The sequence below is a fragment of the Tenrec ecaudatus genome, chromosome 10, assembly GCF_050624435.1.
Source record: "Tenrec ecaudatus isolate mTenEca1 chromosome 10, mTenEca1.hap1, whole genome shotgun sequence".
Taxonomy (NCBI): domain Eukaryota; kingdom Metazoa; phylum Chordata; class Mammalia; order Afrosoricida; family Tenrecidae; genus Tenrec; species Tenrec ecaudatus.
The window spans coordinates 115,960,985-115,974,636 of NC_134539.1; the positions used below are offsets into that span (position 1 = coordinate 115,960,985).

Consider the following 13,652-nt stretch of genomic DNA (forward strand, 5'->3'; position numbering starts at 1 on the left):
TATGTAAGATTTTAAAGCACTAGAAAATTCTTACGTGTAAAAAGGGAGGAAGCACACAACAAGAAAAGGATGCTGGAATGCAAATGCTAGGAAAAGAAGGAAATTGATAAGGTCTAGAACCAGATTTACATATCCCTACCATTTGTAGAACGCATTTAACTGGGTTGGAATTTGCTCAACAAAGACTCGTATTGAGATAAATGTTTTCCCAAGCATAACCCTCACCTTCACTGGCACAGGCATCTGAGTGGAAGATAAAATATGAAACACCAAACCCATCAAGCAGACTGTCACACACAGAAACCCTGCATATGGCCTCTGAGGCTGTGCATCTTCAGCAGAGCAGGTAACCTCATCTTTCTCCTGCACAGCATCTGGTGGGCATGAACCACGGGCCTTGCAGTTCACAGGCCGACGATCACCTGCCAGAACCACCAGGTCCCCTCTAAATAAAAACAGAAACCACATTAAAATGCCTTTAAATGCCCATATTTTTCTAGGATTAAATAGGAGGGAAATATGCTTGCTTACTTGTGTTATAGGCCTTTACTGTAGAGAAGTTTCTAGAACATTCCTTCTTTTTTTAAAACTCTTTAATATTTCTCTCAACTTTATGACTTGGCAGGCGAAAAGACATTTTTCAAAGAACTCTTTGCTTATTAAGAAGGGTTGGTGATACAGTGGTTAAGGCGCTCAGCTGCAAACACAAAGGTGGATGGTTCAAACCCACTGACCACTCCATGGGAGAGAGATGTGGCCGTCTGATTCTGTAAAGACTGCAGTCTAGGAAACCCCGTGGGGGCAATTCCACTACATCCTATAGGGGCCCTAGGATCAACTCTAAGGCAACCGGGTTTCATATTTTATTATTACTTTTTGGTCTTTAGTTATGTTCTTATTTTTCCTTTACCCGATGACCAGTGAGCACTATTTTCCGATAGTATTTTAAATCATTCAAGTGTATGAAACATTTAAAGATCCATTTTAACTAGAATACCAGGTTCAAATAACATAAGTGATCTATTCAGACCATCTCCAAAACTATACTACAATCAACAAAAATGGACGTAATTATTTGGTGGAGTCTCAAAAAGTTAAATACAAAATTACCATATGCTCTAGCACTTCTCCTAGGTATATGCTCAAAAGACTTGGAAACAAGAACTCATTTAGATACTTCCAAGAGAGTGTTCAGAAGAACAGATAAATAAAATGCAGTACACACAATACAAAGGAATGTTACTTAGCCATAAACAACGGGGGAGTTTCTGACACATGCCATGATATGGATGCATCTTGAAAACATCATGCTAAGTGAACTAAACCAGATACCAAGGGGCAGATGGTATGAGTCTATTGATATGAAATATGCAGCGAGACGGGCTGTTATTGGTGTGAGTTACCAGGGGCTGGGCAGAGGGGCAAATAGAATGTGGAGTTAGTGCTTCCAATGGACACTGAGTTTCAGTAAAGACTTGATGATGATGACGGTCGCACTTCATGGTGACCGTGATGACTGCCCCTGAATCGTATGCTTACAAATCGTCACACACACACACACACACACACACACACACACACACACACACACACGTTACCGCAATAAAAAAACAACTGAACACTGTAGAGTTATACAATGTGGACATTTGGTTCTCAATATGGCTTTGTTCACAGAAACGGAGTCACGCTGACGGTTTTAAAAAAGGAAGTTCAAATACGGAATACCCGGTTACTTCTGGCAACAAGGGCAAGGTCATTTAGGAAGAAAAGGAGTCGGACGCTTGTCTCATTTCTTAGTCACTGAGTCTGGTGAGTGCTCCCTCCCAAGTATCCACGTGGTGGGGAAGCAGAGACAGTATGCAAAGAGGAAGAACACCTTCCCCTAATATCCTCACGCCCACCTCGGAGAAGAACAACTCCACCTCGCACACATCTCCGAAAAAGAAGTGGACAAAACATGCCCCTACTTCTAACGATGCACTCAGGGTCCTCCTTGCCAGCCCGGGACCTGCTCCCCATGTCGATTTCCCACCTCAGTCTTCACTGCGGCCACATCCAGGTGTCCGTTAAGCTTACCATGAAGTGCTCAGAAAATGCCACGGTCGTCATTCTGTGCACGTTATTACCTCTCTCAGCAACTCATTCCACACCTCGAGGTTTCATGGATCTATCTGTGATATCAACTTTGCTCTCTGATTTCATAGTCATCCTATATATTAACAGTGACACAAATGGTTTGCCCTGATTACTAAAGGTTAGCGGTTCAAACCCACCCAACGGCCCCACAGAGGAAGACTTGGCACTCTACTTTGGTCAAGACTGCAGCCAGGAAAACCCTGGGGAGCAACAGCTCTACGAAGTTACACAGGAAGTCACCATCAGTCAAAACCGCCTCGACACAGCGTTGTTGTTGTGTGTGTGTGTAGATGGAAAAGTCATGACAATAAGAATGCAGTTTCTCTATCTCCTGGACTTCATCAGCTCTGGATCAACAGTGAAGAGATGTCCACTAGCGGACTGCCACATGGTTGGTTCAGCAGGAAGCTTAAAAAAGCAGAGGAGCATTTCTCATCTGGAAATCAAGTCTAGATGTGAATTGTACCTCCAGAGGTTGCTGATGGAGAAAATGATTCAGTACATTAAGATGGACACAAAACAAACACGTTCTGTGAGTTGGACAAATCAAATCTTACCTCTTGAAATGATTCACCAGGACGCCAACCAGCTCTCCAATTCGACTCTCGTGGGTTGGCTGCTTGCTGAAGAGGCAGACAATGAGGTCTTTGTTGTCCTTTGTATGGAACACTACCAGCTGGTCTTTCCCATTGGACACACTCAGCCCAGTCAACTGTAGAGCCAAAAACCACGGGGGGCTGTTAGGATGGTTTTCGAAAGAATGAACTTTAAAGCACATTTTGTAATGGCAGTAACCCAAATAACTGGCATCTTCGTCAAGTTTCTTGGACAAAAGGCTGGGATTCACAGGTGGGCTTTGTGGAATTCAGGAATTACCAGAAATTGTATGCAAGATAGGTCTTATGTGTGGCTGGACATTCTTCTGGACAGAGGGGCCACAGTTCACGCGTTGAGTTTTGTCTGTTTTTTAATCATTTTATTGGGGGCTCTTATCACAATCCATCTATCCATCCATTGTGTCCAGCACATTTGTACATACGTTGTCATCACACACGGTGAGTGTTTAAACAGGGCTGTCACTCTAAGAAGATAAGCATAACTTGGAGAGTGGGCTATCTTGGCTTTCTGGGTCTATTGGTTAAGCCCTCCAACAGTCTCCTTCCCCTGTACCACAGACCTGCTGTGTCTTTCATCTGTATCAGAGCCACCCCCTAACCCCCTGCTGCCAAACAGAGGCTATTAGGACGTGATAGATATTTCCCATCACATGCAGCATGGCCTGAAACTGTTAAAAAAGATCACCCCTAAAGCATCCAAGGTCAATCGCTCTGTCTTCTCACCTTGTGTTCGCTGCTGCACAGACCTCAAACCCAAGGAACTAATCTGTTCAGTGTCTATCTCTCCCTTACACCCTTTGCCAAAAGGCAAGTTCCCCGAGAGCTAGAGTTTTGTTTATGTTGCTGATTTCTAGAGCCCCAGATCCTGGAGCAGAGCAGGCACTTAGTGGATAGTTGTTGAATGAATGGGAGAATTTGATTCACTTTTATAGTGCCCTTTCCCCATTGTTTAATGATCTCCATTACTCTATAATATATTCCAGTCCTACATCGCTGATGCTTTTCCGTATTAGAGTCCTAGAGGTTTTTAAGTTGATTCATCTGTTCAAAAAAATATTCCGAGTGCTTTCTCTCTGCCAAATGTTGCTCGAGGAAAACTCAGGGCACAAGTGAGCAAAGCTGACAAAACGTTCTGTCCTCATGGACCCCACGCTCTAAGGAAGGCTTAGGTAGGTTAAGAGGTAATAAAATAAAACAAAAGACAGTAAAGCAAAGCGACCAAGAACCCCCAAACGACAAACCAGTATCCTTTATGAGCACGGACATACAAGTGTTCAAGCGAACATCATGAAATCGAATGTAACAATACTACACGTGACCAATGAAGTTTGGCTAAGGAATACACGGCCGGCTGGGAATTCCAGTAGCAATCCAGGTAGTCCAAGACAGTGGGATGAAAAATATGAGAGAGAGAGAAAAGCAAAAAGCTGATGGTCATAAAGATTGGTACAGGAAAAGATACTTCACAGGATTCAACACCCATTCATGGTAAGAATCTCTCAGCTGACCAGATGTAGAGGAAAACTCGCAGCTGTCACTGACTCTGCCACACCCTCGCAGCGGTCATCACGCGTGGTAAGGGTGCAAGGCGGAAGTTTTCCCTGAGATTAGGAGCAAGGCAAGAACGCCTGCTGTCCCTGCTGCCACCCAACGTCATAGGGAAGCCCATGCCACCGTCATGCAGGGCCGGGAAACCAAAGCCCCATCGTGCGAAGGAAGAAACGAAAGGCCTCTCTTTTCAGACTGCACGGCTGTCTACAGAGGAGTCCCCAAAGGATCTACGAAGCAGCCCCTAGAACAAACTGAGCTTAGTACGGTTACAGACTACAAAGTCACCACACATCTTACCGCTGCAGTGAACAACTAGAAACAGAGATTCAAAAACAAATCCACTAAAGAATAACCCCAAGTCAAAATTATCGAGATAGAAGTCCCAAAATAAGTGTAGGACTGATTTGTTGAAAATGATGAAATCTTAATGAAATAAAGAAAATCAAAATGCTGATGGAAGAAATGCAAACAAACTCGGTAGATGGAGTACAACATTGTGTCCATGAACTAGAAAAGTCTACATTGTTAAGCTGTCCACTCCTCAACAGATTGACGGCAAACCCACAGAGTGTTTCGCCCGTGTTCTTCCCTTACCCCACCTCCGTGCCTCGCCACCCGAGGGGACCTCTGTCCTGAATTCTGTGGCTCTCATGCCCTGTGTTTCTAGACTAGTTCTGTAGTTGTTTATGTGTACCCCCAATACACTGTTTTGTTTTTGAGCTTAACACAGTGTAGGTTGTCTTCTGCAACTTGCTTCTTTCAAAATTGTTTCTAAAATCTATCTATGTCATTGTATAGGCCTGTACTTCATTGTCATCCCTGTAACATGTTTTACCATGTGAATATACCACAATTTAATAGTCCAGTGAAATTAAAGCATGGTGTTGTTTTTTTTTTGTAGGTATGGACAAGGCAGAAGATCTACAACAGTCACCACATTTTGGAAAAGAAGAATAAAGCTGGAGGACTCTCACTACCTGATTACTGAATAAGCACTCACTAGAAGGGGAAAGAAATCCAGACCTGGACATCTGAGCAGGAGAGACCAGTCTCTGGAAAGGGACATCATGCTGGGTCCACCCGAGGAGCAGCACAAAAGACGCCCCTCACAGATGGACTGACACAGTGGCTGCCAGGACGGGCTGAAAAAGAACCACCGAGCGGCTGGTGCAGGACCAGGAGTGTCATGTCGTCGCCTTCTGTTGTGACGGGCCAAGCCCTGACAGCACTGCCCCGACGACAACGCGACAAAGACACGGATCACAGTGCCAGAGCGGGCATGAGAAACGGACCAACGCAAATATTTCCAGCTGGTATTTGACAAAAGACGCAAAGACCCTTCACTGGAGAGACGATCGGCCCGTTTAACAAATGGTGTGGGAGCATTTGGACATCCACACCCAAAAGAAACCAGGTTCCATCCAACGCTCAAAATAGAGCCGAGGTGAAAATATACAGGTAAAGTTGTAACACGTTTAGCCATAAATCTGTGACCTGAGTTAGGTAAAGGATTCCACCCACCAGACCGCCGGGGCGCCTGCTGGAGAGGATCAGTGAGAGAATTTATTCACAACTGGCCGAACGCTGGAAACAAGCTGAATATCCATCTACAGTGAACAGATAAACCAACCATGATCTACGGAGACAATGGAATGTGACTTAGCCCGCCTCCCTCTTAAAAGAAGAGTGAACTAAAGATACAAATGATCAGTATGCAAGCTCATGGAGAAATTGTAAAGGCATCAGGCCAGTCTCAAAAGGCTATATGCACTGGATGATTCCTTTACACGACAGCTTCAAGAAGAGGAAAGAAAGGAGAAGGGATCAGAGGCTGTGGAAAGGGGTGGGGTGGTAATCTGATACAAAGAAGCTTTGGGGGGCAGTGGGACGATTCTATCCAGACAGTGGTGGTGGCTGCATAAATCTACACATGTGCTAGGACACACAGACTTGTAGGGAACCCTCACTGAACAAAGGTATGATTTTTAATATGTAAATTAGATTGTTTTGAACCCTATATGTTCCACTTTGGTCAATAAAGCGGAAGTCTGAGGGACTTCTCACTCTATGGTCTGTTCTCGGCAGAAAATGCCAAAGTGCCACCTCCTGGCCACCACCGGTGCTGTCAGTCAGGCAGGCAGTCGGCATGAGCAGGGTGGCCGCTGGGGACAGTGCCTGGCAGCCTCTGAGGCTGGAGATCTAGTCCACATTCTCAGGGGATTTACAGTTCACTGGAGCAGGAGGAGAGGACAGTTGAAGAACTCGCTGGCTGTCCATGGGCTTGGAAGCCCATGCAGTTCCCTGCCCCGGCTTTACAGATGAAGAGACTGCCATCAGACAGGATGGTTGATGTGCAGACGCGGGGTCTGGAGCACAGAGCTACTGCCTGACCCAGGGCAGGGTTCTTTCCATCTTTTCACGCTTTTCCAAATATCAGCATGTCCATATGCACACAGGCGGTGCAAATAAGTATTTTAATGCCAAGTTCTTAGGTTGACTTTGGTAAACGCCAGGGTTACCGTGTTGTGGAGAAGAGGGACAATATGCCCAGGAGCGGAGAGCTGTTCACAGACGTATGCATGTCTCGGGCTTGCAGGGGCTGCTGGTGAGAAGGCTACAGATGTATCACACTCATATGATTTTCATGATTAAATTAAACGTATTTCCATCGGAAAAAAACCATTTTATGTCTATGATGCTTCACTTCCATTTGATTAGTCTATATGTGAAGCTCCAAATTGAATTTATGTAGCCTTTCACTGGGAGCTTGATTGGGATCTACTGGAACCGTGACAGCAGTAACCCTGCCGGCAACAGGCAGGGGCATCAGCTGCCGGGGTCAAGGCAAGGGGGCAGAGTCAGCAGGCAAGACTGGGCCTACCAGGCTGGCCACACTTCCTGCATGCTACCTGAGCATGCAGTGAGCACTTCCCCCTCAGCAGGTGGTTTCTCTTCTTCGCTGTCCCGCTCCACCCCGACTTTCTGCTGCTGTGGGCAGGAAGTCTTCATGTGTATGCTTGCCCCTAAGGACCCTGGTTGGATGAGGGAGAAGTCTTTGGTGTGACCCCACCAGTCGCTCCACAAGAGGACCTCAGTCTTGGGAATCTCCTGGGGCAGTTCTGCTCTGTTCTATAGGGTGTACCAGTGGGAGTGGATTCAACAGCAATGGGTTATGGGTACCAAAAGATAACTGCCAAAAATCTGTCTTCAAGAGGATGACCATCTTATCTAAACCACGATACAACAGGAATATGTGAAACATGTTAAAGCACCATAGACATGGCAGGAGGTTGTGGTTAGGGACCTACAAGTTGGCTCTGACCCATTGTGACCTTATGTACAACAGAACAAAACAGCATCTAGTCCTGCTCCATCCTCACAGTTGTTCGAAGCCATTGTTACAGCCACTAGATGCTGCCACGGGGAGGGAAGGTAGTGTGGGAGAAGCACCAGCCATCAGCACAAAGCCATAACACACCTGTCTCTGAGCCAAAGTGAGAATGATGAGGGCAACAAATGTACAAATGTGCTCGACACAATAGATGGGTGTATGGATTGTGATAAGAGTTGTATGAGCTCCCAATAATATGATTTATTTAATGAATAAATAAGTAAAATAGACCAAAGTGAAACACCTTATACAGCCGTCCTCTCTAATACCTTCCCTATTCCTCACAGGCCCCGGGATCTCCAGGCTGTGATCAATCTACATAGGATTGTTTGTTATGTGGCCTTGAGCAGGGTAGATACAATCTCTTATTTTAAACACCTCAATTCTTCTAGACTTGTGTAAGTCAGGAAGACCAAACTAGATCAGTATGACAAATAAGAAAAAAACAAATACACGAACAAAAAACCAAACTAAAAAAATCACAAGACAAAACCCATTGGGGAATCCAGGGTGGATGATACCTTCAGGACCAAGGGTGTGAGGGACGATGCTGGGAGAGTGGAGGGCGAGTGGGTTGGAAAGGGGGAACTGATTACAAGGATCCACATGTGACCTCTTCCCTGGGAGAGGGACAGCAGAGAAGGGGGGAAGGGAAACTCCGGATAGGGCAAGATATGACAAAATAACGATGTATAAATTACCAAGGGCACATGAGGGAGGGGGGAAAGGGGAGGGAGGGGAAAAAAATAGAGGACCTGATGCAAGGGGCTTAAGTGGAGAGCAAATGCCTTGAGAATGATTGGGGCAGGGAATGTATGGATGTGCTTTATACAATTGATGTATGTATATGTATGGATTGTGGTAACAGTTGTGAGTCCCTAATAAAATGTAAAAAAAGAAAAGAGGAGAAAAAATGATTAGGGCAAAGACTGTACAGATGTGCTTTATACAATTGATGTATGTATGTGCTTTATACAATTGTATGTATGTGCTTTATACAATTATGTGCTTTATACAATTGTATGTATGTGCTTTATACAATTGATGTATGTATGTATTAGTATGTAAAAGATGTGCTTTATACAATTGATGTATGTATTAGTATGAACTGTGATAAGAATTGTATGAGCCCCAATAAATTGTTAAAAAAATTAAAAAAAAATAAAATTTTGCGTGCATGTGAAAAAAAAAAAAGTTGTACGAGTCCCCAATAAAACGATTTTTTTAAAGAAAGGAAAAAAAACCCCATTGGGTTTCTAGGGCTGTAAATTTTGTGGAAGTAGACCAGGAAACAGACTGGCCTTACCCAAGGAGGAAACTGATCGGAGAAACCAGAGAGAACCGCATGTCAGAGAAAATTGTGGCTTTCTGGAAGAGATTGGAACACCGCCCCCAGTCGTGCACCCCACTCCATCCAAACGCCAAGTACTAGGCACAAAAAATAAGCATCTACATAGGAAAATAACATTCAGGTTTTAATTCTCTTTTTAAAAAATTGTTTCTTTGTAGGAAGGTGTGGGAAGAGCAGAGGAGGAAAACTCATTAATTTTATTGTCACTCACAGAGCAGATTAGTATTCTTTGTGCTGATTAAGAAAGATGGATTTAAATACCCAACAGTAACCATCGTTTAGAACAAAAAGGAGCACATAACTTTCTAATCGTTAAAAAAACACACAAATAAAACTCGAGCAACAAAGCAACCAGAAAATGAGAGGAAACAATATGGAGACATATAAAATAACATAACTAAATGTCAGAAAACATATTGTCAATTTCTGCAATGAATGCAAAAAGGATATAACTCTTTTGTTGAAATATTGAGGCTCAATAAACTGGGTGAAAACCAAAATTGATATACCGTATATACTCATGTATAAGCCGAGTTTTTCAGCACAAAAAAATGTGCTGAAAAACTGGGGTTCCACTTATACACAGGTCAGTGGTACCCCAGCGAGGTGTAACATCTCACTGGGGTCCCCTGGAGGTGTAACATCTCACTGGGGTCCCCCGGAGGTGTAACATCTCGCTGGGGTCCCCCTGAGGTAATGGGACAAGCGTTTCTCCGCTGTTCATTCAAAGCCCTGCTGACACTGCAGGGCTTTGAAAGTTTGTTTACTCACATCTAACCAATCAGAGCCGTCCTATGATGTGGACGGCTCCAATTCGCAGAAGCACCCGTAGTGATTCACTTACGCCGGCAGCTGAACTGGTAAAGATGTGTCTGTGACTGCGCTCTGTCTCTCCCCTCTGGTCTCTGTGTTAATTCACATCCTGCATCCCCTGCCCGCACAGACTCCCCCACCTCTTCCCAGTTAACACGTCAAAGTCGCGGGGTGTGGTGGGGGTGGGAGGGAGGGGTGGGCATTACCATGAAAGTTCTTTTTCAAAGTCTTTTTTTTTTTATCCTATTAGAAATGGATACTCTTGAACCAAAACAAAAAACGTCAGTCATATGAGGCTGGTTTCAAAATGAAGGTTGCGTCAAGAGCAGAAGAGAGCAATAACAGTATTGCAAGTACAGAATTCTGTGTTGACAAAAAGCAAGTGAGGGAGTGGCGGAAAATGAAGGCTGACTTGGAACAGATTCCAAAAGCTAAAAAAGCTCTTCGTGGTTTAACATCTTTTTATGGGGCTCTAGAGAGTGAATTGCATAAATGGGTTATGGAGTGTCGTCAAAATGGTTACTGCGTGACACGCATGGGAATCCACATACATGCTCTACAAATGGCTAAGGATGACAAATATAAAGCACCAGGCATTGAAAAATCTGCTGCATCAGCAGGATGGTGTACCTGCTTCATGAATAGGTTTGGTCTACTATGTTTGAGACAGAGAACAAAGATTTCCCAGAAATTGCCACAAGACCTTGAAGAAAAAATTATGTCATTCCAGTCATTTATTATAAAACAAAGAAGGATTTATAATTATGACCTGGAAGATATTGGGAATATGGATGAAACTGCCATGACTTTTGATCTTCCAAGCAACAGAACTGTGGCAAGTTTAGGGGAAAAAAACCATTTTCCCAAAACTGCAGGAAATGAAAAAAAAAAAAACAACAAAACCAAACACTTTACAGTTCTATCATATTTGGCTAATGGAACTAAGCTGCGTCCTGTCATTATTTTTAAAAGAAAGACCTTGCCTAAAAAGATCAATTTTCCACCAAGAACTACTGTGCGTGAACATGTTAAAGGCTGGATGGATGAAGACGGAACAAAAAAATGGCTGGAAGAAATTTGGAACTACCAGTGGAGAGGTCTGGGAGGCTGGCCCCAGCACCAAAAATTAAGTGGATTCCTGCCCCTCCCCCGAGAAGAATTTGTTTCAAAGGACGACATTGACTGCAGCTCTGGGAGATGGACATATCTGATCAGAGCACACGGAAGCAGATGAAAGGGGAGGAGGAGAGAGTGGAGCACTGCCTGGCCCACCAGGTCGTGAGGATGATGTTCCTGAGTAGAACAGCCAGTCCACAGAGAGAACAACATGGCTGGTCCTACTATGAGACATGATGCCCCTCAGTGACTAAGGGCGATACAGGGGACAGCACCGGAGACACAGTGTGGGAATTGTACCTGACCTGATCCCACCACACCCAGGCAAAGCACTGGGGGAGTGCAGCGGAACAGCAAGGGAATGGAGTGGCAAGGTCCCCAGGGAATGCTGAGAGTGGACTTTGGGGCCAGGGCGTGGTGCCCCAACAGACTGGACTGGAAAACGCTCCTAAGGGCCAGCAAACAATCCTTGAACTAACTACAAGCTTTTCTTTTGTGAAGTGTTTTGTTTTGTTCTTTGTCAGTGGTTTGTTTTTGTTGTCTGGTTGTATACTGTTGCTTTGTTTTCCTCTGTCTTGTTTTCGTGCATGTTAGTGTCTCCACAGGTCTGTCTGAATAGGACAGGCTGGATGAACTATCTGGAGGAAAAACAACGGGACCGACAGTTCCGGGGGGACTTGGGGTGGAGGGGTAGGGAGGTAAGGAAGTGGTGTTAACAAACACAGGGATAAGGGAACAACATGGGACCCAAAATGGTAGTGAGGAGGGAGTGGCAGGCCTGGTGGGGAATGATCAAGGGTAAGGTAGCGTAGAGAAGAGGTATAGCTGTAGCCCAGGTGGGGACGGAGCATGGTAGTGGGGCAGGAGGAAAGTCAAGGGAGATGGAGGAAAGAGCTAGGAGTCAAGGGGCATTTATGGAGGTCTAGACAAAGACATGTACATGCAAACATATATATGAGGATGGGGAAATAGATCAATGTGTCTATATTTATAGGTTTAGTATTAAGGTGGCGGAAGGACCTTGGGCCTCTACTCAAGCACTCCCTCAATGCATGAATACTTTCGTTTATTAAATTGGCACTCTATGATGCTCACTCTCCCGACACAACGGCTGGAGCCAAAGTGGGTGAACAAGTAAATGTGGTGAAGAAAGCTGATCGCGTGGTCCCAAAGGGATCAGTTATCTGGCATCAAAGAACAAAAAAATCTTATCATTAGCTGCACACCTCCATGATACGATCGCCGAAGACAAACGGGTGCATAAGCGAATGTGGCGAAGAAAGCTGATGGTACCCGGCTATCGAAAGAGATAGTGTCTGGGGTCTTAAAGGCTTGAAGGTGAACAAGCGGCCATCTAGCTCAGAAGCAATAAAGCCCACATGGAAGAAGCACACCAGCCTGTGTGATCATGAGGTGCCAAAGGGACCAGGTATAAGGCATCATGCAAAAAAAAATATATATATATATACACACACACACACACACACCATAGTGAATGAAGGGGGAAGTGCAGAAGTGCAGAGTAGAGACCCGAGGCCCAAATGTCGACCACTGGAGATCCCCTCATAGAGGGGTTTAGGAGAGGAGATGGGTCAGTTAGGGTGCGACGTAGTACCAATGAAGAACACAGCTTTCCCCCAGATCCTGGATGCTTCCTCCCCCCAACTACCATGATCCAAATTCTACCTTGCAGGACTGGATAGGGCAGAGGTTGTACACTGGTGCATATGGGAGCTGGAGGCACAGGGAATCCAGGGTGGACGATACCTTCAGGACCAGGGGTGTGAGGGGCGATGCTGGGAGAGTGGAGTGTGAGTGGGTTGGAAAGGGGGAACTGATTACAAGAATCCACATGTGACCTCCTCCCTGGGAGATGGACGGCAGAGAATGGGGGGAAGGGAGACTCCGGATAGGGCAAGATATGACAAAATAACAATCTGTGGATTATCAAGGGCTCATGAGGGAGGGGGGAGTGGGGAGGAAGGGAAAAAAAAAAAGGGCCTGATGCAAAGGGCTTAAGTGGAGAGCAAATGCTTTGAGAGTGATTAGGGCAAAGAATGTATGGGTGTGCTTTATACAATTGATGTATGCATATAGGTGGATTGTGATAAGAGTTGTATGAGCCCCTAATAAAATGTAAAAAAAAAAAAGAAAATGATTAGGACAAACAATGTACAGATGTGCTTTATACAATTGATGTATGTATATGTATGGATTGTGATAAGAGTTGTATGAGCCCCTAATAAATGTCTAGGAAAAAAAAGAAAAAAAAAAAAGAAATTTGGAACCGACGACCAGGAGCAGCCTTAATGAAAAAGCCATCGTTACTTGTTTGGGATATGTTCAGAGCCCACCTATCAGATGACATAAAAAATTGGCAAAATCTAGTAAAGTTACTTTAGCTGTTATTCCAGGTTGGTTTATATCTGTACTGCAGCCTCTGGATGTATCTTTGAATAAGCCTTTTAAAGACCATGTGCAAAGGATGTGGCATGAATGGATGTCATCTGGTCAAGCCCAAATAACAAAAGGAGGAAATCTCATGAAGCCTGACAGAGTTAATACCAAAGTGGGTTCGAGATGCATGGGAAGGCATTCCAGAAGACAAGGGGCGATGTGCCTTCCAGAAATGTAGTATTAGTAATGCTATGGATGGCAGTGAAGACCGCGTTTTGTA

At 44.7% G+C, this 13,652-nt stretch overlaps 1 protein-coding gene across 1 annotated transcript in view; it reads right to left on the reverse strand.

Moving 5' to 3' along the window:
- Positions 1-13,652, reverse strand: part of MYO1D (myosin ID) — a 333,146-nt gene that overhangs the window by 96,335 nt on the left and 223,159 nt on the right. Inside the window, exon 21 of the mRNA XM_075561385.1 lies at positions 2,694-2,848. Coding sequence (XP_075417500.1) covers positions 2,694-2,848 — 155 coding nt within the window. The remainder of the gene's footprint in view (positions 1-2,693; positions 2,849-13,652) is intronic.